General features: G+C 31.6%; 2 protein-coding genes across 2 annotated transcripts in view; both read right to left on the minus strand.

Moving 5' to 3' along the window:
* Positions 1–2,183: 2,183 nt before the first annotated feature.
* Positions 2,184–5,735, minus strand: LOC143073738 (uncharacterized). The gene is made up of 5 exons (XM_076249496.1): positions 5,296–5,735; positions 4,287–4,401; positions 3,743–3,856; positions 2,564–2,677; positions 2,184–2,317 (listed from the first exon to the last, which is right to left on the minus strand). Exons 1-5 carry the CDS (start codon positions 5,296–5,298, stop codon positions 2,184–2,186), a joined length of 480 nt encoding a protein of 159 aa, XP_076105611.1. The 5' UTR covers positions 5,299–5,735.
* A 5,977-nt stretch (positions 5,736–11,712) lies between these two features.
* The window catches only part of LOC143073739 (collagen alpha-6(VI) chain-like), a 33,796-nt gene continuing 18,958 nt past the window's right edge, over positions 11,713–26,550 (minus strand). Inside the window, exons 15-25 of the mRNA XM_076249497.1 lie at positions 25,744–26,017; positions 23,993–24,573; positions 21,353–21,468; positions 19,825–19,874; positions 19,324–19,481; positions 18,236–18,347; positions 17,460–17,573; positions 16,810–16,923; positions 15,165–15,448; positions 13,160–13,433; positions 11,713–12,521 (exon numbers count right to left, since the gene is read on the minus strand). Of these exons, the coding sequence (XP_076105612.1) occupies positions 11,941–12,521; positions 13,160–13,433; positions 15,165–15,448; positions 16,810–16,923; positions 17,460–17,573; positions 18,236–18,347; positions 19,324–19,481; positions 19,825–19,874; positions 21,353–21,468; positions 23,993–24,573; positions 25,744–26,017 (2,658 nt within the window). The 3' untranslated portion in view covers positions 11,713–11,940. The remainder of the gene's footprint in view (positions 12,522–13,159; positions 13,434–15,164; positions 15,449–16,809; positions 16,924–17,459; positions 17,574–18,235; positions 18,348–19,323; positions 19,482–19,824; positions 19,875–21,352; positions 21,469–23,992; positions 24,574–25,743; positions 26,018–26,550) is intronic.

Below are 26,550 nucleotides of genomic sequence, written 5' to 3' on the forward strand. Positions count from 1 at the left end.
GAGTAGGGGGAGGGGTGTTAAGAAGCAATTTTCTTTTCTACTTTGTTTCACTTATCTTGTTGCTGGCTCATTGAGGTTACGTTATTTTCTATATAATGGAAATTTATGTGACTGTCATACAAGTGACAGGTTTAGCTAGCTATAAAACCAGGTTCAATCCGTCATTTTTTTACATAAGAAAAAGCCTGTACAGAGGCTGAATTATGACAGTTTTTATTATCCATTTGTCAGAAGACTTTAAGCGTTTAATTTTGCCATTTGATTGGTGACTTTCCATTTTGAATTTTCCTTTGAGTTCAGTATTTTAGTGATTTTACCTTTTTCTAGCATATGACTTATTTTTAAAAGATTGTATTGCTATTTTATGTACAGTTTAAAATAAAAAAGTGAAAAGAAAAAAAATAGTTGCTTCAATTCAAATGTAGCATAGAAGAGGCAGAAGAAAACATTTCAGATCCCTGTAATTGAAAAATACTAACATTCAACGTTCTGACAGTTCTTCAAAAGAAATATAGAGTTGTGTACTTATCCATTCAAATAAGTTCTAATATATATATATATATATATATACAGTTCCATTCTATCGATTTCATCCTTCCATTGGGACTCTTCAGGATAACTGATGTAGTGTATATATATATATATAATCAGAATACATAATCAGAATACCTGTACAATGAGTATGAACTGTTTCTTTGAGAATCTGGTTATACATATCATCTAGATGATTTGGACTAAAAGTATAAAACGGACTTTTTGAAATGGTCAACATCTCTGTATATGCAATCGACTGTCCGATTCCGACTGATAGAATACGAATACCTATTGAGTTTATTATCTGTGCCTCGTTCCTGTCTGTTGAGAGACCATCATGCATAAGGACAATATAGCTTGCTGTTCCACGTGATCCGATTGAAGAGCTTGTTATCATCTGCAACAAGAATTCTGCTAGTTTTTAAAGCTGATAAATGTTCTCAAAGGGATAATTTGATATCCATATTGACTATTTTTTTTAAGCCTTCCTACGTTTTCCTTAGAGGTTTTATTTTAAGTAAGGAATATTGTAAACACGTTTGAAAAGACAACATTTTTAGTCATATTTAAGATAAGCATTTTAAAACACAAACGGAATGAAGAAATAATCAATCAAATTATTAAATGACTTATTCAGGCCAAGTCAAGAGGTTCATTCAACAAAAAGGTCATATTTAAAAACATATTTGCTACGCATAACTATAACATTTTATATACTAGAGGACATTTTGTATCCAATGAAAACTCTCTACGAAGATCACTTGTTGAAATTCTATTTTGGCTTTAAAATATACATACGGAATCGAAATAAGAGGGCGTACAATGCCTTTTGTTCAGATCAAATCATCTCTTTTTTACCACCAAACCTTCGGGGAATAGTGTGCTCCTATACAACAGGACATGGATTAGTTTTGACAGGAAATATTTTTTTTATTGTAGATAACATAGCTATTAATTCTTTAAATTGCATCATTGAACATTGAAAGGGATTTCTTCAATGGAACAGTGTTTTCCTTGTTTTACCCTTTGACAGATTATAAACAGAAGATACGAAAGGAAAATCATTATTATTCATTAAATACTGTATATATTTTTTTAGTTTGATACCACTTTATTTGATTTCGAAGATACAGAATCTAAATGCTCAACGAATCGCAACTTGTTAATTAGCTTGCATGCATACTTTGGCGGCAAAACACGAAATCAAATATCCATGAACATTCACTTTTTTCTCAATCACCGAAAATTGGTATCCACAGAAATAAATGAATCGACCTTTAAACAATTTTGCGCCATTTGTGAAATTATGTATGCATTTAGATCTCAATGAAATTGGTCTGTTATCTACAAAATGATATATGTGAAGTTTATTCTTTCACCAATAAAATCTTATTAAATATATAAACAGCATAAAATTCGATGACTTCGTGAGTGTTTGTTTTATATAGAATTCACACCATACAATAAGAAAACACCTTGTAAGAGTATTTTTTTTTTAAATTTCCAGTTTACCTCACGAGCTTGTTGCAAAGCTTTAGCTGTGTTTGTTGCAGCTTCCTCTCCCTTGATAGTCTTAAAAATAGAATTCATATTAGAAGCCGATGTGTAGTCATCGAGATCAAATAGTACTGTGGAATAAAAGTTATAGGCTATAGCACCAATTTGGAAATCATTTCAACCAATAGGAACTTTGCGATAAAGTCGATGCTTTTGTTAAGACCATTTTTTAAGCTGTCAGATGTATCCACTGCAAATACGATGTCTGCAGGACCTGGTCTACAGTCTGAAAAAGATAGGTTAAAAATGTCTTAAATTTATAAAAAAAAAATGTTTCTCACCCTATGAACACATGTTTTCATTTGTTTAATTTCTGGTTTAGATGATATCACATATACTACGAAAGATCAAGAGCTTACTGGTTAAAATGTATGTTTTTAAAACAATTACTGTATACCTATACATATGTTTTCGACTATCGTCCATATTCGTCTTATATAGGAAATGAAGATCTTTTTATTGATGATCTCACCTGTTTCACAAACACTTCCTTCATATCTCCCCGTACAGTCACATGTGAAATCATTAAATAAATTGTTACACGACCCTCCATTTAAACAGGGAACAACCTGGCATTCGTTAAAATCTGTAAAACATAAAACAAAGTACATTGTGTGTAAATAAAACATATTTTTTTAGACTTTTAGACGCATTTCAGCATTTAAATATTTTGGAAAATGACAAAATTAGTAGTACAAAACGATACTTTTAGCATACTCGAACTTTATTTGGCCTTTTAAACTTGTTTGATTCTAGCGTCACTGTTGAGTATTTTGTTGACGAAACGCGTGTCTAGCGCAAAAAAGTTTAATCCTAGTATCTATGTTAAAGTGATTTACTAGTAACCGCTAGATCACAGACTGTAAAGTGTTTAAATTCGCTGGATTCCTGCCTTGATTAAGACGCCCCTTTGATTTATTTGTAGAGAAATATTATATAAAATTGAGAACGGAAATGGGCAATGTGTATATTTACAGTCATTAACTTCGTCCGCGTTTTGAAAATAACGTTCCAGCTATTTATTTGTTAAAAAATTTACTTTCAGCTCAGTCTGTAGCATAGTCATAGCTTGAAACACAACACTTTAGAGATTTATTTGTTTAAAGAGAGATTTCTTTGTACAAAACATCATATTCAGCAACAAACGACAATTATGAACAAGTAGGCTCCCGACTTGGGACAAGCACATAAAAATGTGGCGATGTTAAACTAGTTTGATTGCGCCAAACCATCCCTCTAACCTTGTATTGAAGTGTAACAGCAAAAAGACATATAAAACCCCACAGTCATGATATGGCAGGGTATTTATACATCCCAACATTTAAAAAGTTCAGATCTGGGAGGACACAAAGTTACTGACAGCTAGTTCAAAACCAATACCAAATAATGAGATTGTCATGTCTCTAAGACTAAAATAGCAATCAGAACATATTCAACATTCAATTGATTTAGTGAAAAGACGTCATTTACAGTCTTAGAAAAAAAATGATCTTGTGCACTACCAAGATACATGTATCGACATATTTGAGAGTCGCAGATGTGCATGTATATTTAAAAATGATATTTAGCTTGATTTTGATGTACTGATAAAGAAATAAATAGTAATACCAATAAAATCAATTTTCAAAGATCCAATTAAAGAAAACCCTACCTGTAGCACAATCGGTTACTGGATCCCAGCCTGGAACACATTGACAGTTATAGCTGGTACTTGTGTCTTGGCACGTGGCTCCGTTATGGCATGGAAATGATAGGCACTGGTCATCTGATTATACAAAATTGCTATTCAATGCAAACTTATCACACCACGAACAGAAACATTAGCTAATAATATATTGTTTATACTTTGAGTTATTTTTCTTTAAATGATATTCAGGTAATATAATTAGCACTTTATCTAAACTATTTCTTACTATATTGATACAAGAAAAATGTGGTATGAGTGCCAATAGACAACCCCTCATCCATGTCACAATTTGTTAAAGTAAACTATTATAGGTCAAAGAACGGTCTTCAACACGGGGCCTTGGCTCACAACGAAAAACAAGTTATAAAGGGCCTCAAAAATGACTACTGTAAAACCATTCAAACGGGAAAACCAACAGTCTAATCTTTAAAAAAAAAAAGAGAAACGAGAAACATCTTTCTTAAAAAATATTATGTTTTAAAGTTAATCCTATGAACTTTTAATTTACGTGTACAGCCTAACGTGTAATGTTCTGGACAGGGTGTAGCTAGGTAACAAGCTTGTGTTGCAGTACATGTATGACCCTGACCACAATAATGCTCCCGAGTCTGTTCGTTGTGCATCTGGAATGAATTGTTTTTGGTACATACTAGACTAATTATTAAGCGAAAATTTGGGAAAATGCAGAATTAATACTAGAAAAGTCTTGATAATTTGTTAGACTAAAACAATTTCATTATCACAACAGCTGTTCACTTCAGACAATTTTGAACGAAAATTGCACATGTTTGAATTACCAGCTTTTGCATCAGAAGACATCGTTACCCAGTTCCAATTCATTTTTATCTGTACTCAAAGTACGTAGTAGTTTTACTTCCGAATTAGGGGGAAAATGTCTTTCTTATAAACAGTTAGTGAAATATTACCAGATTTTTGCAGTTTTAGCCATATTTTATCTTGAGAATATAAGTAAACAGAAATATGCAATATTGGTTTGAACGTATCATGCACAAACATGAAGTTGTGATACTTAGATTAATGTGCCTGTTTATTTGATGTGCATGTTAATCCATTGCTGTTTATATTTGTTTCTGTTCGTATTTTTTTTTTTTTTAGTAAGTTTGTTATGGTATATGTCTTCGCTCTTCTCGGTTGAGTCGCTTTTCATTTTGTTATTCTGGAACATTTAGTACCTTACTATACTGCATATGTTTTGCTAATTGTTGATGGTTGTACGGTGACATATATAGAGTTAGACACCCTTAGAACAGTTCATGACACACACAGCTCTAAGGAGAACCAATCCTAAAAAAAATAGCCGTGGTGTGAAATAGATTTAGGGATATTTGTCAAATGTCTGTGAGGTTTGCGTCTCATCAACGTGTCACCATTTCTACTTTTTCTACCGCCATTTAGTACGTCGAGAAAGATATATTTGTGTTTCTATTTGATATTATCGTTTCTTAATTTTGTTTCATTATATCAAGTATTTATTTAGATGTTTTTTAAGTGTTTACCATGCAATTGGCTTTGTTTGCTTCAGCTTCACAATAAGGCTCGTCTGTGTTGCATCTAGGATTACTTCTTTTGTTTCTAGTTGGAGCTTTGAGGAACGAGTGTGCTTCACGACTTTGTATTTTCCATGGAGCTTCTACTTCTGCATAGTGTGTGTTAATGAATTATACAAGATCAATATTGTTCAGTGTTAGTTTTGAAAAGAGGATGTCCTTTAAAAACAATTGAAATAAATTGCATTTGAAATGGTTTTATTCGCTTATTCATTACCCAAAATGTATTGAACATAGCCGTTATAAACATTCAATCAAAATGCGCTGCAAAAATTTAAACATTTCCAACTCTCTCTCTGTTGTTTCCTTGTTGTATTTATCCCCTCAAAATTGAGAAATCAAATATGTATGTGAAATCATTTTTTTTATACGTAACGACATAAAAACACTATTAAAGATATATATAACAAATGATATAATCGTTATTATGTTTGGCAGCTAACTTACCTAACTTAAAAGTGCGAGGTTTGGCATTCCACAAAACCAGGTTCAACCCACCATTTTTTCCTTTAAAAATGCCCTGTACCAAGTCAGGAATATGGCCATTGTTATATTATAGTTCGTTTCTGTGTGTATTACATTATAACGTTGTGTCGTTTGTTTTCTCTTATTTTTGAGTGTAAATTCACATTGCGATAAGACGTGTCACGGTACTTGTCTATCCCAAATTCATGTATTTGGTTTTGATGTTATATATATATGTTATATTTGTTATTCTCGTGGGATTTTGTCTATGTGTGTTACATTTTTGTGTTATGTCGTTGTTCTCCTCTTATATTTAATGCGTTTCCCTCGGTTTTAGTTTGTTACCCCAATTTTGTTTTTTGTCCATGGATTTATGAGTTTTGAACAGCGGTATACTATATACTGTAGCCTTTATTTACCTATCAAAGACAAGACTACGACAATATGTGAAATATACATCGTGCTACTTCTGAAAAGAGAGTAGATAATATTCTCTATACATAAATATGTCTGCAGTAGATGACAATTCCCTTTATTGTATGATAAGGATAACACCAGAAATATTTGCCTTTTCTTTTTTTGCGACTCGAAGCAGACAAATAGTTCTATAGCAAGACATACAAACTAACCAATAGAATCAGAAGTATCTTGAGTTGTTTAATAATTTTCTAGTCTTTAGTGTAGTGACAATTTCAAAATCTTAACTAAGAATTTCTGTGTAACAATGTCCATTCTTAATTTTATATGCAGTATATACAGTTGATAAGTTACAGTCGCATTAATTCAGCCTTGATAACTGATTTTATACTGGTAAATTTATTTTCTTTGAATTTGTATTTATCATTGGGATCTTTTGAGAGTATTACGGCAAAAAGTTATCAGATGGTTCTTAATTCAAGTTTTTGCTTGTTAAAGTTTGATTGCTGAATAGCAACATCATCCTATCAAATTTGGGACGTTTACTCAAATAGTTATCAAATGTACTAGGTTTATAATTTAGTACGCCAGACGCGCGTTTCGTCTACATAAGACTCATCAGTGACGCTCATATCAAAATATATATAAAGCCAAACAAGTAAAAAGTGGAAGAGCATTGAGGATCCAAAATTCCAAAAAATTCTTCCAACATCGTAAGTAATATCCATGTGTGCATGACCTGTTGCAAGGACAATTTGTTAATATCTTTAAGTCTACAACTTTTATATTTACATCAGGGGGCAGTAACATATTTAGATATTTAGATTTAGAGCTCGACATATTGTTTGTACTGTAGTCTTCTATTGATGAACACCGCATGTAGATGTCGTTTTATGGTTTTTTTTAACCGTTGAACTGATAGAGAGAAAACTTACCTTGCCTCGTCTGGTAAATAATCTTCTTTTAACTATTATTTCACAATCTAATTTTCTTATTCAAATGGTTACATAATTTTGATTGGATGCCATGTAAAATATATTGTCCATACATATATATAATTAATAAGTGCATTGAATGAAATTGAATACCTGTTAAATCTCTTTTAAAATAGGAAAACATTTCAACATATTGGAAATTCCCGACAGTCTATTGTAATTATCTTTACAATACTTAATTAAAAAACATTTGAAATACGTTTACAAACTTATAGGTCAATAAGCATAACTTATATTCACAAACATATATTTTGTTTAAAAAATATGTAGATATTTTGGTTGATGGTATAATGGTAATATTTTTTATATAATATCTCACGAATCTTAAGTTAAGGTGGTACCCAACACTTTCACTAAAATTAATTTGGCTCGTTTAATTTTCATAAAATTTTGACAAAGTATTTACTTTGACCCTTTGACAAAAATATAAAAATTTCAAAAAATTTGAACCAACCACTTTATCAGAAAAATTACACAGGTTATATAGCAGTTTGACAAACACTAGTTTTGATCATTGAGAAGCTTGATATTCCCTTAACAACACAACGTCATTAAAACGTTCTGCTGATTTTACAGAGTTATCTCCCTGTAGTGTTAGGTACCACCTTAATTTAGATTCAACCCAATCGTTCTAGTTTTTATTAATATTCCTCAACATGATTCAATATTTTCATTTTATTGTAAATGTTTTTGATACTATAATTGCTAAAGTGGCTTTTCCTCGACAGTAATACAGCTCATAATACTACTCCATTTTTCAAACAAATGTCTGTTAAGATGGTACTGACCTGATATCGAAAGTTGTTCTTATATATACGCATTATGTCCTATTCGATTAGTGATATTTAATTTAATTTTATTTTTATTTATCAATGAGAGCGGGAAAAAAACAAAAGTATTTTTTCTGCAATACTGTTTTAAAAAAGGGACACAACAAAAATAAAAGTCAGATAGATAAAACAGACAACACCATAACAAAAGGAAACACGATAGGACAAACAATTTCATAAACTAAACTAAAATACACCGAAAAGGTCTACAGTTCATACTCAAATCTGTAATATGACACTCTTCATGTTACTCCTCATAAAAAAACGTTGAAGAATCATACACCGTGATAAGGCATTACACAATGCGGATAGGTAAAAAGTAAAATCACAAAAATACTGAACTTACAGGAAAATAAATTCGGAAAGTCCATAATCACATGGAAAAATCAAATAACAAAACGCATCAAAAACGAATTGACAAGAACTGTCATATTCCTGACTCGGTACAGGCATTTTCAAATGTAGAAAATGGTGGATTAAGCCTGATTTTATAGCGCTAACCCTCTCATTTTGATGACAGTCTCATCAAATTCCGTTATATTTACAATGATGCGTTAACTAAACAGACACTATAAATAAAATAGTCAAAATATGGGTACTGCAATCATCATCGTGTAACAATTTTAAAAGGAATAATTATCTTAATTAACCATGAGAAATCACTTAATTCATAAAACCATAGATCGCGTAACTTTTCTTTTCCCAAAATCTAACAAATGTAAAAGATAGAAATAGACACATCATTTTCATTAACAAAATAAAGATAAAACTGATCCTTGTTGAAAAACAGATTATGGAAAATAAAATAATAACAATGCGTGCTAAATGAAAAAGGCAAACATAAAAACATTTAAATAAGGCGCAAGTTCCTGTGCCAGTGGCAAGCTCGTTGTTGGTAAAAGAGGGACGAAAGATACCAAAGGGACAGTCAAACTCATAAATCTAAAACAAACTGACAACGCCATGGCTAAAAATTAAAAAGACAAACAGACAAACAATAGTACACATGACACAACATAGAAAACCAAAGAATAAACAACACGAACCCCACCAAACACTAAGGGTGATCTCAGGTTCTCCGGAAGGGTAAGCAGATCCTGCTCCACATGTGGCACCCGTCGTTTTGCTTATGTATTAACAAATCCGGTAAATAGTCTAATTTGGTAGGTCACATTCATCAAAGGGAAGGGGATTGTAGTTACGACGTAAGGAACATATCCGATATCATTTGTGAAACGGTTATTCCATAACGGTCAACCAACTCGTGATGGCGTCCGTAAAGTTTACGAAGGGATGATCTCAACTTCACCATTTGGAACTCTTGGTTTAATAGCTTCCTTGTAAGCAGCAACCCTCTATCAAGAAAATCATGATAGGAAATGCAAGCACAGGAATATCGTATCAAATGGGAGATATATACCCCGTATGCAGGTGCTGCTGGAATGTTGCTACTTAGAAATGGAAAGTTCACAATTGAAAAGCTGAAATCATCTCCTTTGTCGTAAAGTTTTGTTTTCAACCGTCCCTCATTGTCAATTTCTAGATGTAAGTCAAGATATGAGGCCGACTTAACTGTATCTGTGATATCCTTTATCTCTAGTTCGATGGGATAGATGCGTTCCAGTAGAAATTAAGTTGCCTTCGGTGATTGAGCCAAAATATGAAAGTGTAACTTTGACAATTGGACTTGATCAATAATACTGTTAATGTAAATTGATAACAGTATCTTCAAAAAATCTTTAAAAACTGGATTTTTTTTAAATTCCACCAAAATAAAGAAATATAATTACATTTATTATAAATTGCTTAGCGACATCGCTGTTGATCACACAAAAGGTTCTTCATAAAATAGTGACAAAAGATACCATAGGAAAATTCAAACTCATAAATCAAAAATAAACTGACAACGCAATGGCAAACAAAAAATGACACACAGACAAACAATAGTACACAAAATACAACATAGAAAACTAAAGGCCAAGCAGCACAAACCCCACGACAAACTGGGGGTGATCTCCGGTGCTTAGGAAGTGTAAGCAGATCCTGTCCCACTGTGGCACTCATCGCGTTGTTCTTGTTATTACAAACCCCGTTATAAAAGGAAACGGGATTGTAGCTATATATTTCATAACGGTCAAACAAATCGTAATGGCGTCCGTAAAATTCACGAAATTCTAAAACTTATTCCAAGGTATAGAAAAAAGTAAAATAACGCCTAATATGAAATAATTCTTTGTCTTGGTGCATTCACGAGTGTGCAAATTTTAAACCTGTGTTGATAAGGCATTCACCCTTTAGTTGTGCCTCGTTAAAATTTTGCATAACCCTGATTAAACCAGCTAAAATCCGCCTTTGGGTGCATGATTTGTCACTTCGAATATGCTCTGAATATATATGCGTATTATTAACATGTATAATCTACTGTTAATCAATCTTTTGACGATATATCACAATGTTGAAACAAAATATGTTATTGTGCGAACAAACAGTATTACTACCTTGCAAGCGTTGGGTATGTCTTTTTTGGGATTCTTTTTTTTTTTTTCGTTCAAGGAATTTTAATTCTTTGGTTTTTTTCATCCATAATTCAAATTTCTTTCTTGCAGTAGACAGATATTGCATTAATTTTTCTTTATTTTTCTCCATACAAAAAGAATGCATCAATTTGATTTGTTTTCTGAATTTTATTCCTTTTAATCATATCAGTTCTTGAATTTCATTACTAAAGCAAAACTTAAGAGATATTTGGTGCAGTAGAGTAACTACAATCTAATATAATAAACCCCTTTCGATGAACGTTTTTTTCTCTCCGAAAAACTAACTAAATAACTATGTGCGCCTATATGACGTCATTTACCAGATAGATAGCCTGTACTATTAATGTTCATCACGCGTCTTCATGATCTTCATTATGCAGGATCAACTAGAAATGATAGTTATTTCGTAGGTACTTAATCACAATTCCCTTATATCAACAGTACTGATTAAGAATTATAAGAATTCATTATGCGGAACATTCATGCAAAATCGCATCACATTTGTTTTAACCGTTCGCTCAACATTGGAAGGAAGTGACGTTTCTCCTAAATGCACGAATAATGTCAATAAAACGAAAGTTTTGGACAGAAATGCACCGAACTCAAAAGTGGTAACGTTATAGAAAAAAGTAAAATCACAAAAATACTGAACTCAGAGGAAAATCAATTCGGAAAGTCCATAATCACATGGCAAAATCAAATAACAAAACGCATCAAAACAAATGGACAAGAACTGTCATATTCCTGACTTGGTACAGGCATTTTCAAATGTAGAAAATGGTGGATTGAACCTGGTTTTATAGCTAGCTAAACCTCTCACTTGTATGACAGACAGATATAACAGCGCTTCAGACGCATGAAATTTATAACGTGTTGTTTTCTTAAATCATCGCAATATGTTATGCATCGTCTTTCGTATATATAAGTCTATACCAATAACAACTTAAACTATGTATGCAAGGTTCCAAATCCCTTAGGCAAATTTAGACCTAAGATGAATTCGACTTTTCATGTGAGGTCCGTTTTAGTCTTATCACTAATCAATTTAAATCACTAGTATATTCTTGGTTTAAACATTTTTGTTTTGGCTTTTAACGTTCCAGATAAGTTCTTCGGATGAAAAACAATTAAAAAGAGTTTATTAAGAAGCGCTTTGTCTATAACATTAGCAGTTGGATTCCTTGTGTCCGACAATATCGACAGCTCAGCAGTCAGTGATTTGGTACAGAGATGTTTCATATCATAATCTCTTTTCATAACTTCCAAATTTTTTAAGAAACTAAACTCTCTCAGGCAAAACTGAAATTCGATTATTTTTCTAACAAACATAAAATAGAAATACATGTACACTTATTGTCGCTTACTAAATATATTGTCAACACAAACATGATATTTTGTCATTGCAATGAGCGAGTCTAATGCTCTGAAGTCGCCCTCTTCTGTGTAAAACACTTGACTAGGGTCATTCAAAACTGTCTGATAATTTTGGACTATGCTGTCTTCTCCAGCAACAACGCCAACCACTTCTATACCATCTTGTTCAGTATACGAGACTTCATTCTTTATATGATCCATATCAGTCCATATTCCATCTGAGACAATTACCACCATCTTTCTTAATGATGTGAACTGATTACTTATTCGTAAATGTTGCAAAGCATGACTAAGGTTTGATGATAAATGATTGTCAAGGTCAATTTGCAGCGCTGCTGCGATACGTTTATCTTTGTCACCTGACCACGTTATAGAAAACACTTCTTCTGGTTCGTCTGAATATGAATACATGCCAATTTTAGCACTTGGATTGTATGTCAATACTTTGTCTATGAAGTTACGCGTGGCTAAAAGACGATCGTTATAACCATCAATCGTCTGATTGCCGTTTGTGTCAAGAAGAATAATTACTTGAGTATCTTCTTCTATGTTGCAATCTGTGAAAAAAAAACATACAATGTCGTCAAATGTGTGCTCAGCTTAAATATACACAGCTGTATTGCAACAAAATTTGTAAAACAATCAGGGAAATAGACGCAGTAAATAGTAATGAATTCAGAAAAGTTAAAACTGGTTATTTTGTATAGTAGCAGAACGAGTACAGTAAGAATAATTGAATTTCTTATCCATTTCATATTCTGCTTAGTTTCGTTTGTTTTTAAGATGCCTCGATGAGGTTAACTATCTGTCTCTAGTGTTAAACCAAACATTGTATTTAGTTGAATACACATATATCACTGAAGCAGTAGAAGAGCATATTTTCAGATAGATGTGATTTGAAAAGAACGACATTTTATTTTTAAACAGTTCTTGAAAAAATGTATACTTTTGTATTTATCCAATCAATTTTGTAATTTTACGAAATGGTATTGAATATTATGTTTTCCTTTTCATATCAATAATATCAATATTCTCAATACTCTTCAACTTCGTACTTTATTTGGCCTTTTAAACTTTTTTGGATTCGAGCGTCACTGATGAGTCTTTTGTAGACGAAACGCGCATCTGGCGTATATACTAAATTAAGTCCTGGTATCTATGATGAGTTTATTTCTAATATATATAATCAGAATACCTGTACAATCAGTATGAACTGTTTCTTTGAGAATCTGGTTATACATATCATCTAGATGATTTGGACTGTAAGTATAAAACGGACTGTTCGAAATAGTCAACATCTCTGTATATGCAATCGACTGTCCGATTCCAACTGATAGAATACGTATACCCATTGAGTGTATTATCTGTGCTTCGTAGAAAGCCTCGTTCCTATCTGTTGACAGACCGTCATGCATCAGTACAATGTAGCTTGCTGTTCCACGTGATCCCATAGAATAGCTGGTTATCATCTGCAACAAGAATCCTGCTAGTTTTTAAAACAAATACATTTCTTAATAAAAGAAATTGATAACTTTACTATTTTAAAATTACTTAAGAAGAGAGGCCAAAGATACTAAAGAGATTTAAACACATACGTCGAAAATAAAATGACAATGCCTCACTACATTTTTCTCATAGGTCATATTTCAGACACGGAATATTTGTTTACATGTTTAAAGAGAAAAACTTATTCGCCATATTTTAAAATAAGCATATTAAAACACAAGTACAATTAATATGTAATTATAAAAAATCTAAATTATTTGTAGATTAGTTACAAAGTTTATACAACACTGATAAACTAAATGATGCCGCACTTGCCTATAACATAACGTTACGAAGAAACATAAATCGTAAACGGCAGCTGTATTTTTCGGTAATAAGCATTTTATATAAATTTCATTACATTTGGTTAAAACCACATTTAGAGAATAGAAACAAATCTTGGGGCGGACGAACGTACGGACAGACAAGGGTAACACTTAATGTCAATCCGGGGAAGGCTGGGGAACTGTTATAAAATAATGTATTAAATAGAAATTAGAAAGCATATTTTTCCTTATACTCATACTTTTTTGTTTCTTGTACCAAAATGTCCCGGAAACAGTGACCTCTTATGCAATTGAAGGTATGGTCAACTTTGCAGGATACACCAGAATATGGATTGGTTTAGACAGGAAATGACTCATATTATTTAATTCAAGAGAGCATAGCTATGAATGCTTGAAATTGCGTATTTAAACATAGAAAACAATACGGCAAACATTGATATATTATTAATTAAACACCAAAGATCAATCAATATCATATGATTTTGTAGAAACACACACAATTTTCTAAATTATGTATGCATTTCCATCACGAGTTGGTTGACCGTTATGAAATAACCGTTTCACAAATGATATCGAATATGTTCATTACGTCGTAACTACAATCCCCTTCCCTTTCATGAATGTGACCTACCGAATTAGACTATTTACCGGATTTGTTATCACATAAGCAACACGACGGGTGCCACATCTGCTTACCTTTCCGGAGCACCTGAGATCACCCCTAGTTTTTTGGTGGGGTTCGTGTTGTTTATTCTTTAGTTTTCTATGTTGTGTCATGTGTGCTGTTGTTTGTTTGTCTTTTTCATTTTTAGCCATGGCGTTGTCAGTTTGTTTAGATTTATGAGTTTGTCTGTCCCTTTGGTATCTTTCGTCACTCTTTGATATCATTGATTTTGTTCGTCAAAATGATTTGCGTAAGATTTATACTTTCAGATATATAGACAATTATAAATGTACGATGACTTCATTACAGCCGACTCCATACAGTGTGTAAGCAAAGGTAATATCTTTGGTTAGCTGGCATGTAGACGAAACGCGCGTCTGGCGTACTAAATTTCAATCCTGGTACCTTGGATAACTATTGTAAGTTGAACGGTAAAGTCTTTATTAGTTAAGGTATACCACCCTCCTTTCGAAGTAGCCTAGTCATACAGACAAATAGATTGGTTATATTTCGGACTATTCCACTCTAAGAGGAGGGTAGTTTACCTAACCTAATAATGTCTTCGCGGTTCAGCTAACAAGCAAGCCAACCAAAGCTTTGAACTTTGTCTACACACTCAATGGGATCGGCTGGAATGTTTTATATTTAATTATACCATACATTGATATATCACGTTTAAACAATTTTTTATATATCAAGTTTACCTCTCTAGCCTGTCGTAAGGCAGTGGCTGTGTACGTTGCTGCTTTTTCTCCCCTAAGAGTATTCAAATCAGATGACATATCAGAAGCCGAAGTGTAATCATCTAGATCGAACAGTACTGTGGTATCAAAGTTATAGGTTATAACACCAATTTGGAAATCATTTGGACCAATAGAAACTTGGCTGATAAATTCTTTAATAAAGTCGACGCTTTTATTAACACCTTTTTGCAAACTATCAGATGTATCAACTACAAACACGATATCTGCAGGACCTGGTCTACAGTCTGAAAAAGATAGATTAAAAAAAATTCTCAAATATAAAAAAGTAGATGTGGTATGATTGTCAATGATACAACTTTTAACAAGAGACCAAAACTTAACAACTATGGGTCACCGCACGGTCTCAACAATTAGCAAATCTATAAATGGCCTCGAAATGACAATGTAAAACAATTCAAATGCGAAAACTAACGGTCTAATTCATGTATAAAAAATAAACGAAAAACAAATATGTAACACATCAACCAAAGACAACCACTGAATTACAGGCTCCTAACTTGGGACAGGCACATACATACAGAATGTGGCGGGGTTAAAAATGTTAGCGAGATCCCAACCCTCCCTCTAACCTGGGACAGTGGTGTAACAATACAACAAAGGAACGAACAATAACAACCAGTTAAAAAGGCTGCACTCATCAGATGGATAAAAATACAAATACTGCAAATACAAATGGACGTTGCCGGGTACTTTTACATACCAACAACAAAATGACACTACGTACAGATCTGAGAGTACTTGCAGTTACTCAAATGCATTTAATAAGACAAAGTACATATTCTATGATCAAACAACAGTCTAAAGTCAATATACCTAATACACTGACCGTCTTTCTTGTAGTCTTCAAAACTTGAAAAATTGCTTATACAAGAATTAACTATCGTTTGTCCGTCAAACAAATCATAGGACAGCAAAAAGATTGTACAGAAGAAAAATCATTGAGCAGCTATGCAAATGAAACATTAAGCAACGTATGAAAAGAAATATGAGCCGCATTTGAAAACTAAACAATGGACATCATATAAAAACTGAACATTTCGAAGTATATGGAAACTAAGCGTTGAGCAGCATTCAAATATTTATAATTTTATACAACGGACATTCTAGTATTTTCTAGCGTAAAGTGGTCTTTTAATTGTCAAATAAGTTTGATTATTTTATGTGTGGAAGAAATGTTATAATCTTTACTCCGAAAGATAAAGAGCTTATAGAAGATAGGCGGAAAAACTATTAGTGATATTCAAACTATAAGTCGAAAACTAACTTACAACGCCATGGAATAAAACGAAAAAGGAAAGAAAAACAAACAACAGTAGGCAAAACAATGAAACTAAAGACTGAGCTGCAGGAACCTCACCAAAACTTTATAGTATTCCAGAAACCAGATCATTTTATATATACTATATCGGATATCAAAGCCTATTTTCAATTGCATTTAAAAGTGGTTCTTTACATCTAGAGTCCAAACTCATTGCTTAACATGAATTCTTTCTAATCAAATTTTTTTATACTTGTGTACTGGACCATCGAACTTAATGATTCTTTTTATCTATAGGAAATTATGAATTATCATTTTACATCTAACCTGTTTCACAAACAGTTCCTTCGTATCTCCCCGTACAGTCACAAGTAAAAGCGTTCCATAAATTGTTACATGAGCCTCCATTTAAACAGGGAACAACCTGACACTCGTTAAGATCTGTAAAACAACGAACCAAATGAATACTAGGTAAGAATATAATAAAACACTTTTTTTTCATTTATCTAACTGAACTTTTTCTGGTATGAAGCTCATAGAAGTATTATATTGACGTCAGAGTTAAGCTTATACTTCTATGGGTAGCTTTAGTGCAATTATATTTTATATCAGGGAAAAGTTCTGTTCAGATGCCAACGGAGCTTTCCAAGGAAATACAAAATATCAGCATATATCAATCTTCAACAGTGGTGCTTGGCGCTAAATACCTAAAAGCTGCATTTGTTTAACTTAAACGGTATTGTATATCTATTGGTAGTGTATGCTACTCTATGAACTTATACTTAGGTTTTTTAGATTGAAGTATACTGGAAAAACAAAAACTCAGTTAGTTATTTATACCTACTCGTAGTGCATTAAGTCATCTAATACTGGATCAAAACAACATTTCTCAGCAAAATAATTGTAAAAGAAACATGTTTACTCACATTTAAAACAAGTGGTATACAACCTAAGAGTTACTTATTTGAAAACCCTACCTGTAGCACAGTCAGTTGCCGGATCCCAGCCTGGGACACATTGACAGTTATAGCTGGTACTTGTGTCCTGACACGTGGCTCCATTGTGGCATGGAAACGATAGGCATTGGTCATCTAATGACAATACAAAATTGATATATAATTCAAAGTCCACATCACACAAATAGATAAAAATAATAAAATTTTATATTGCTTGTACTTTGAATTACATTTTTTTGTATGATATATAGGTTATACCTATTATTGGTTCTTTGATTAAATTGGTTCTTTACTATGTTTTCTAGTCAACAAAAGAAAAGAAACAAGACAATGTGTTCCCATATATAATGAAATTTGATACACGTACCAAGTTAAATAATTGCCAAATTGCTATATTTAGTGTTATTTTCCTACTTTTTTCACTCAAAAATTTTAAAATCGATATTACAACTTAAAATTTCAAACTGACACATGGTCTGCCTAAAATTTTGAAAGCCTTTGCTGACATTTGAATACTTAATTATCATCTTCGATATTAGGTCCCGATTGTTGTCATCATATTCCGCAAAATGAATTTGACCCCTATGTTCAATATCACGGAATTTTTTGCTTTCCAATATGGTTAGATCTTTTAATCATATGCATATGTTTTTTTCAATGACTATTTTTATTGGATAATTTAACAGTTTTTCCTATTCATTAAATTTTCTAATGAGGTTCAGAAATGTGTATCGTTACTTGCGCTCACTAGTATATATTATTGAGTTATATCTGTCCTTAATTTAATTTTACATTACCTGTACATCCTAATGCGTAATGTGCTGGACAGGGTGTAGATAGGTAACACGCTTGTGTAGAAGTACAGGTATGACCCACACAATAAAGCTCACGAGATTGTTCGTTGTGCATCTGAAATTAATTGTTATTTTGTATATTTGACATGGAAAGCAACATAATAGTATAGGGTGAAAAGTTGGAAGTGTGCAGAACTACAACTAGTTAGTTGTTGATGTGTGAGACTAAAAATGCCACAACAGCTGTGTAATTGCGTCATCGCTGTTTCAGACCATTTTTAATTACTTGATTGAATATAATGCACATTTGTACCCATATGGGTTGAAGGCATACATAAATCAACATAGTAATTTTACAATACATCATACAGAAAAAAACAACAAAAGAACCAAATGAAAATTACCATGATGGATGGTTGACACTTGTTACTGTATGCGATGGTTGTTTTCGTTTATTGTTTAACCATTGAATAAACCGTTGTTTTCTCTTTTGCATAGTTTCATATTTTTTCATTATAGGACCCTTTGAATCTTACTAGATCTGTACGGTTTTTGCTCATTATTAAAGGTAGTAAGGTGATCTACACACAGTTGATATAAATTCTAACCTCTCTGAAATATATCAGGAAAGACACCATTAAAACAGAAGCGATTCTACCGTAGAATAATTTTAGACAGTTCCAACCTAGAATAGTTATAAATAGTTTCAACATCTGAAATACTCTCACAGTTCTATCCCTGAACAAATGGATAGTTCTTCTAGCGAACAGTTTTATACATGTTTATCCTACAAATCAATTTCAGTTCTATATACCAGTTCTGTGACAGATCATTTCGACAGTTTTAAAAAGAAGTTAGAACTTATCCCAAACATTTACGTCTTTTGGTTTCCAGTGGATAATTTTCCAATTGGCAATCATACCACATCTCCTTAAACATTTTCGTATTTCTATTTCTCAAAGAGGAGCCGCTATTTCTACTTTTTCTACAGCCCCTATTTGGACGTCGTCGTTGAATACTCGGTATATTTATTTCGTTTGATATTATTATAAGTAAAATTTGTATTATTGTTTCAGAACTTAATTCTTTACCATACAGCTTGCTTTGTTTGCTTCACAATAATACTCGTCTGTATTGCAAATGGGATCACTTCTTTTGTTTCTTGTTGGAGCTTTGAGGAACGAGTGTGCTTCATGTCGTGGTATTTTCCATGGAGCTTCGACTTCTGCATAGTGTGCGTTAGACAATTCTACAAATAAGATATATGTAGTTGTTCAATATTAGCCTTGTATAGAGGATAACTCTTAAAATAAATGTAATATTGCACTTTGTATGGTTCATTCGTTAATGTGTTATTCAAAATGTATAGCACTTAGAACTTATAAAAATAAATTCAAATGCGTTACAAGACAAGAATAATATTTTTAACTCTCTCTCTGTGACGGAAGCATTAATCACCTCTAAATTGAAAAGTTAATTACATTTGTATATAATTCATTTATAATCTTTTTAAGAAATCACTGAATATTGAATAAATTAAACTCTTCAAAACATAAAAATATTATTGCTAGTATGTCTAATAGCTAACTTACCTATGAAAGAAAATACTAAGGCAATTTGTAAAATGAACATGTTGGTGCTGCTGAAAAGAAGGAAATATTCTTCTTCACATCAATATGTCTGCAGTAGATACTGATTCCCTTTATCTTAGATGATCTAACAAGAGAAGTATTTTTATTTTATTTGTTGGGGACTTTCGGGAAAAAAAATCTGTAGTAGAAAATGAAGAAAAAGAAAAGAAACAGGATAAGATTGAAATATTTAATAAATTTCTATTCTGTAGTGACTATTTCACGAACTTCAAATTTCTGGTTAATAAGTTTATATGTTTATATACAGTTAATTAAATTAGTAACTACTGTCGCCTTAATTTAGCCTTACTAACTGATTTTATATTGTAACCTATTTTTCTGTGAATTATGATTTATCATAGAATCTTTTTAGATTAATAACCAAGGAAATTGTCGTGAATGAAGGTCATGATAAAGATTTGCTTTCATCAAATGATTTCTAAATGTATTTATATGCTTAAGTTTGATTCCTGAATAGCAATATTACTCGATCAAAATAGGGACGTTTCCTCAAATTCTTCGTGAAAAGAGATTACCAAACTTTCGGCATATAGATCAATCCGTTTAGTAACTTTAAGAAATGTCCTTGTGTTTCTGTTGCAAGAAAAGTTGCTGCCAATATCGAATTAATTATCTTTGAGTCTACAACTTTTATATTTACATCAGAGATCAGTTACATCTTGCATGCAATGATTTTGTATTATAAAAAAAAGCTGCTGTTCAAACTTGGTCAGGTACGTTCAAGCAAAAAACTGGAATGAAGAAAAAACCAAGATAATTGAGGGGAAAATATCAAAAGCGATATTAAATATTGGAATGATGAAGATGACCATCCCTCGTACAAAACAGTTTAACCATAGTACTTGCTTTCTGTCTTTCCCAAATCTGAACATCGTAAGCGGTTGTATATATTTTGCATCATAATGGTATGTCATTCGAAATATTTGTGTTTACGGTAGACCATGAACTATCTCTTATATTTTACCAATCGCATCCATTTTAGAGCATAACATATTGTTTATACACTTGTCTACAATTGAACTTTTTATATAGATGTCTTTTAATTTATTTTGTTTTCCGTTGAATTGCTGTCTTATTGCTACATACACAATTTTTTTCCGACTTTTAGTTTTCATTATAGTGTTTATCATTGATGTTCACTATTCGCAGGTTTTTGTCTGTTTTGTTTTGTCATTTTGTTTTCTATTTTATTGTCTTTGCGAATAATATAAAAAAAAATCTGAAATGAGAATACATTGACAACAAAAATGAAAAGGCGATCATCAAAAAGTTGTATTACTATTCTCGTTGATTTTACCATACGATTTATTAACTGTCATTCTATATTCACATAAACCATACACTGTATAAAAACTTCGATAAATCATAGCGGAAACAAATGATCTAGTCATCATTTAGACCACTACTTAATTTGTCAAGTAAACGAGCGGTATATTGTTTATTTTTTTCATTGATATAAACAGCCTACCTTGCCTTTGTCTTGGTAAATATTCTTCTGACTATAATTTCACAATATAATGCTCTTTTATAAAGGATTAAATATATATATATATGATTGGATGACAGAATTCGACTTCCTTGTTCCTATATTCTATCTACTAGTACACATATACATAAATAATTAACCTATTCAGTGAAATTAAATACCTGTTAAATCTCTTAATAATAGAAAAACCTTTAAACATAATGGAAATTCCAAAGTCAATTATATTTTAAAAATAAAGCTATTATATTAAAAATGTTTAAACACTTATATGTCTTTGAGCATAACTAAATGTAAACATTTAAATTTTGATTATTAAATTTATGTTATTTTTTTTAAAAAGATGATACACTGGAATTATTGTGCATGATACTTCATAACTGTAATTTTTGAATTCAGATTCAACCAGCCCTACTAGTTGTTACCATCTATGTTGTTACCAATATCATCCACTCAGTTAACACATGATTCAAGTTTGTCATTGGCTTTAAAAGATGCTAGGATGAAAAAAATGTTAATGTGTATCGTTCACAGCAATACATCAAATACATCAAATACTATCTTTTGAAAAATTGTCTATTGATTAGTATAAAAAAGTACTGACATGATATCAAGAGGGTTTTTTTTCATATACACATACGCATTTAAAGTCTGTAGCGATTTAATGTAACAGGTTATGAGAGCGCTAAATACCGAAAATTAAATAAAATGAGGGAGGCAATAAAAAATACTCAAATGAAACAGATCATAGAAAGAAGGAGGACGAAAAGACCAACAATTCGATAAAAGCACAATAACAACATAGTTTAGTGACAATGGATTAACAGCTCGTTATACTAAATTGCGTATTTCCTAATAGATCAGAATCATGGACCATATTCACGTGTATATATAGAGGAACTTGCTTATCTAATTAGAATAATGACGCCTTCAATTTCTATGTTCATTTTTCAAGTACATATAAAAGTAGGAGATATGGTTTAATTATCCGTAGGGCTACTATTCATGATAGTTCAAATAAAGTCAAAGTAAGCCGGCATAGGTCATCGTCAAGCCTTGAACAATGCGAGAAAATATATATAGTATTTTTGAGCTATGAAAGGCTGGTATATAATTCACATGTTTAACTTTTTACGTTTATATGTATTAAAGCAATAACAACTTAAAAATTTGTTTTCTATGATTTCTTTTTTCTTGCAAACATAACAAAATGAAATTATATCCAAACATACATATTTAACAAAACAAACTGATACAATCTATGTAGTCCTGAAGTCCGAGTAGTCCGCATTGACAATACAAACAGAACTAGGTTTGGTGTTACTTTGAGCATCTGATTGGTTCCTTAAATATTTTTCCCCTCCCTAAACCAGATATTTGTATCTACAATAGCCATTTTGTTTTATTGAAGTTGAAACGAACCAAGTTTGTCTAAAGAATGGTTCATAGTAAAGATTGAAACCATTACACTAGGATAACAGCTTTGACTTATTGAGTTGCAATTTAATTTCTACTGACATACAATTGCCAAAATATAAAACAGACGATCACGATTTAAATACATTATTAAACTGTCAAATCTGAAGCACTAAATGATTTGAGGATGCTCACGTCGAGGAATGATATTTATAGAAATTGTATTGAATATATAGAACTATTTTCCCACTTGTTCACAGTAAACTAGATTGGTCTCATCTGTACTTATTAAGTATGCCTTTTTTTATTACAAACATGGAGACTGGACTACCAACAACAGACTTTTCATTGCCTAATGTTATGTTCATAAAATTATAAAAGTTGTAAGGTTTTTTGATAATTCGGCAAAAAAAGTGTATTGCTTTGACGACAGCATGTCCGTCTTTTTTATGTTTAGAATTATTTGTACATACATATTGTCAGCTATTTAATACTTTATTCCAAACGTAAAAAGGATACACATAGTGATAATAATTTTATATGCAATAATGTTAAGAATGTTTACCGAATATTCTTGAGTGACGCAATATATGAATATAAAATTGTTCATGTATATGAAAAACAATATAATACATAAAACAAAATACGAAGGTTCACGGAGAATAATATATTTAATTGAACCCAATATGTGAGAACATATCTACTATAAGGACTATACACTGTTTCATGCAAATACATTTTATTTTTTTCTGCTGATTTAAAAAAAAAACACCTAAATTACCTACTCTTTGATATATTCTTTAGACTGTAATAAACGGTCGTCGAAACATTTGCAGACGCACATTGCTGTCTCAGTCGAAAAGGGGGAAAAGACACAGTTAAAATAAACAAACAAAAAACTTCAAAAAAAATAAATAAAAAGATTTTGATAATTTCAATTTAAAAAAAATGTTAGACCCACAGTTAAAACATGTTCAACATAAGTCTCTGAATTGTACCAAAAAGTAAAACACAAAATAACCGAAATCCGAGGAAAATTGAAATCGGAAAGTCCCTAATCAAATGGAACTTTCAAAAGCTCAAAAACATCAAACAAATAGATAACAATTTTCATATTCTTCACATGGGACATGCATTGAACAAAGTAAACGATTCCTTAAACGAGAACCGACACCAAATGTATTTTGAATTTTTAGATTTGACTGTTTACTGTCGCTTGATAAAAATGTTCTCAGTACAATTATGATATTTTGTTACTGCTGCAAGCGACTCTAAGGACGTGTAGCCGTCATCTTGAACATCAAATATATAACTTGGATCGTTCAAAACACCTGCAAGATTATCAACGTTACAATCGTCGCCTGCCGCTACACCAAAGGTATGTATGTTTTGCTGCTTTAATAATTTAACCTCCGTGTTTATTTCAGCTAAATTATTCCAATTTGCATTAGAGAATAACACAATAATTCTTCGTGAGGTTTTAAATAAGTCACTTTCCCGTATATGATTTAATGCATGACTCAGGTTTGAAACCGTATTCAATTTATCAACCTTAACCTGCAATGCAGCGGCAATTAATTCGTCGATATTAGATGACCACGATAAATTAAACACTTGTTCAACTTCGTCGGAATATGAAAACATGCCAATATCTGCATTTGGATTGTAAGTTGTTATTTGTTCTATTGTTCGTCGTATTGCTGTTAGTCGCAGGTTATACTCTTCTTTTGTTTGATTCTTGCTTGTATCTAACAGGAGAATGACCTCTGATCTTGTTACCATTAAACAGTCTGTAAATATCAAAGATGTGTTCAAATGTTTAAAAAATTAATTTGTTGAGTTTCAATACATTCAAAACAAAACAGTTCATTTTTATAGGAATACAACTTTTCCTATTTTAAGTGTTATTGATATTGTATACAACGCCGTGTTGTTGGTTATTCACTTGCAAAATATCCTAAACATTTTTTACATAGATATCCCATCACTTTTTAACAATTATGATGACGTCCATAATAATTTTGAGAAGATGTATTCAACTTTAAGATTCAGATAACTTATATGTAAGCTTTTAACTTCTATCAAAGAAATAAGAATTGAACAAATAAGCTATGTTATATCAAATACTGTATCCACTAGGAAATATATGATCATTATGCAGACTCTGCTCTAATGGAGCTACACTGAAAATGGAAAGTTCACAATGGGAAAATAGTGACAAATTCTTCTGGCGTAAAGTTTAGTTTTCAACCGACCCTCTTTTAAATGCGAGATTGCTAAATCAAGAAATTAGGCAGACTTAATCGTATGCTATTTCACGGTCGTAGTAATTTGTGCGCTTTAAATGGTTACCAAATTTTCATTTATTCGGTGAAATAAGCAGATGTTGAAATTAAACGTTGATGTCAGATTTTTCTCTCCCTTCAAGCAGCTCATGTATGAAGTCGCATACGCTGTTAGTAGAATAATAAAGCATTTTGATGATGTTCAGAATCAGCTGCCTTTTTGATATAATCAGAGAATTTAAAAAAATATGATTTGTCTCTTTCTAAAACATTATATTTGTAACTGTGTTTTTATTAAACTGATTGCCCGGTCTGTCTATAAGTTTAGAATGAGAAATATTTGTGTAAAAAGGAGATCCGTTAAACGAAAAGTGTTCCTTTACAAATATCAAACTAATCCTATATATCAAAACAATGAATATCGGTTGTAGTTAAATTCATTTTAAGATTATTACCTTTTTCGTAATAAAGAACACAAAATTATGTATCATTTTGTTTCTGTTTGATCAAAGACTTCTGTGTACAACATATTCTTAACAACAACAAAAAACATTTTGTAAATAATGTTAACAATATTAATATTTCAAAGTGAATGAAATTCTATTATGAAATATAATTCGTGTGACGAAACAAACTTCATACTACACATACAATTAAATTTTAAAGCTGTACTACCTGTGCAATTATCTGGAACAGTTTCCTTATAAATATAATTCAACATATCACCTAAAAAGGATGTGCTGAAAGTGTAGTATTGTTTCTCTGAAATCGATAACAACTCAGAGTATGATATAGATTGACCAACAGCAGCAGTGATGATACGTCCACCAATGGAGTTTATTAACTTAGCCTCATTTACAGCGTTATTCCTGTCTGTTGATAAACCATCGTAGAGTAATATCATATAGCTAGAAGTTCTACGTGCTCCCATAGAACTGTTAGTTATCATCTACAACAGTTAACAGTTAGAGAACATTTAAGGTATGATTTGTATTTTTCTTAGTAATCTTACTCTGAATTCTAAATAATAACTAACAAATAATGCATCAACAAATCGAAACCGAACTTTTGTAGTTGTCAGTGTTCGTTAATAGTTTAGCTTGCCATAAGTTTTGATTCGAGAGCCACTTAAATTACTTATGTAGACGAAATTAATTGGATTGCAATAAATTATAAGTAGATTTCATCCCGTAGTCAACACTGTTGCTTTTTAAAATATCATTGATATGGTAACTATGGTAACACGTATGACGTATTTAATTACAACCTGGTATCTTTGATGATTTTTATGAACTATAAGAAATAAATAAGATCTCCGCCAATAAATCACAGTTATGTGTTAAACATACTTTGTTGTCTCTTTGGCACATTCCCCATTTCCATTCTCAATTTTATTTATTGTTGGTGTCAGTCAGGTATTTTGGTCAATTTTATTTCTTAAATATCCATAAATGCACACGACTAGATTATTCTTTGTGCTTA

The sequence above is a fragment of the Mytilus galloprovincialis genome, chromosome 4 (assembly GCF_965363235.1).
Source record: "Mytilus galloprovincialis chromosome 4, xbMytGall1.hap1.1, whole genome shotgun sequence".
Taxonomy (NCBI): domain Eukaryota; kingdom Metazoa; phylum Mollusca; class Bivalvia; order Mytilida; family Mytilidae; genus Mytilus; species Mytilus galloprovincialis.

What these genes read in the sequence shown, in the direction of transcription:
- LOC143073738 (XM_076249496.1), bottom strand. An exon ending in TTACACGTTAGGCTGTACAC is followed by an intron (nt 3,857 to 4,286) that starts GTAAATTAAAAG and finishes TTGTATAATCAG; the next exon opens with ATGACCAGTGCCTATCATTT. An exon ending in AGTAACCGATTGTGCTACAG is followed by an intron (nt 2,678 to 3,742) that starts GTAGGGTTTTCT and finishes TATGTTTTACAG; the next exon opens with ATTTTAACGAATGCCAGGTT.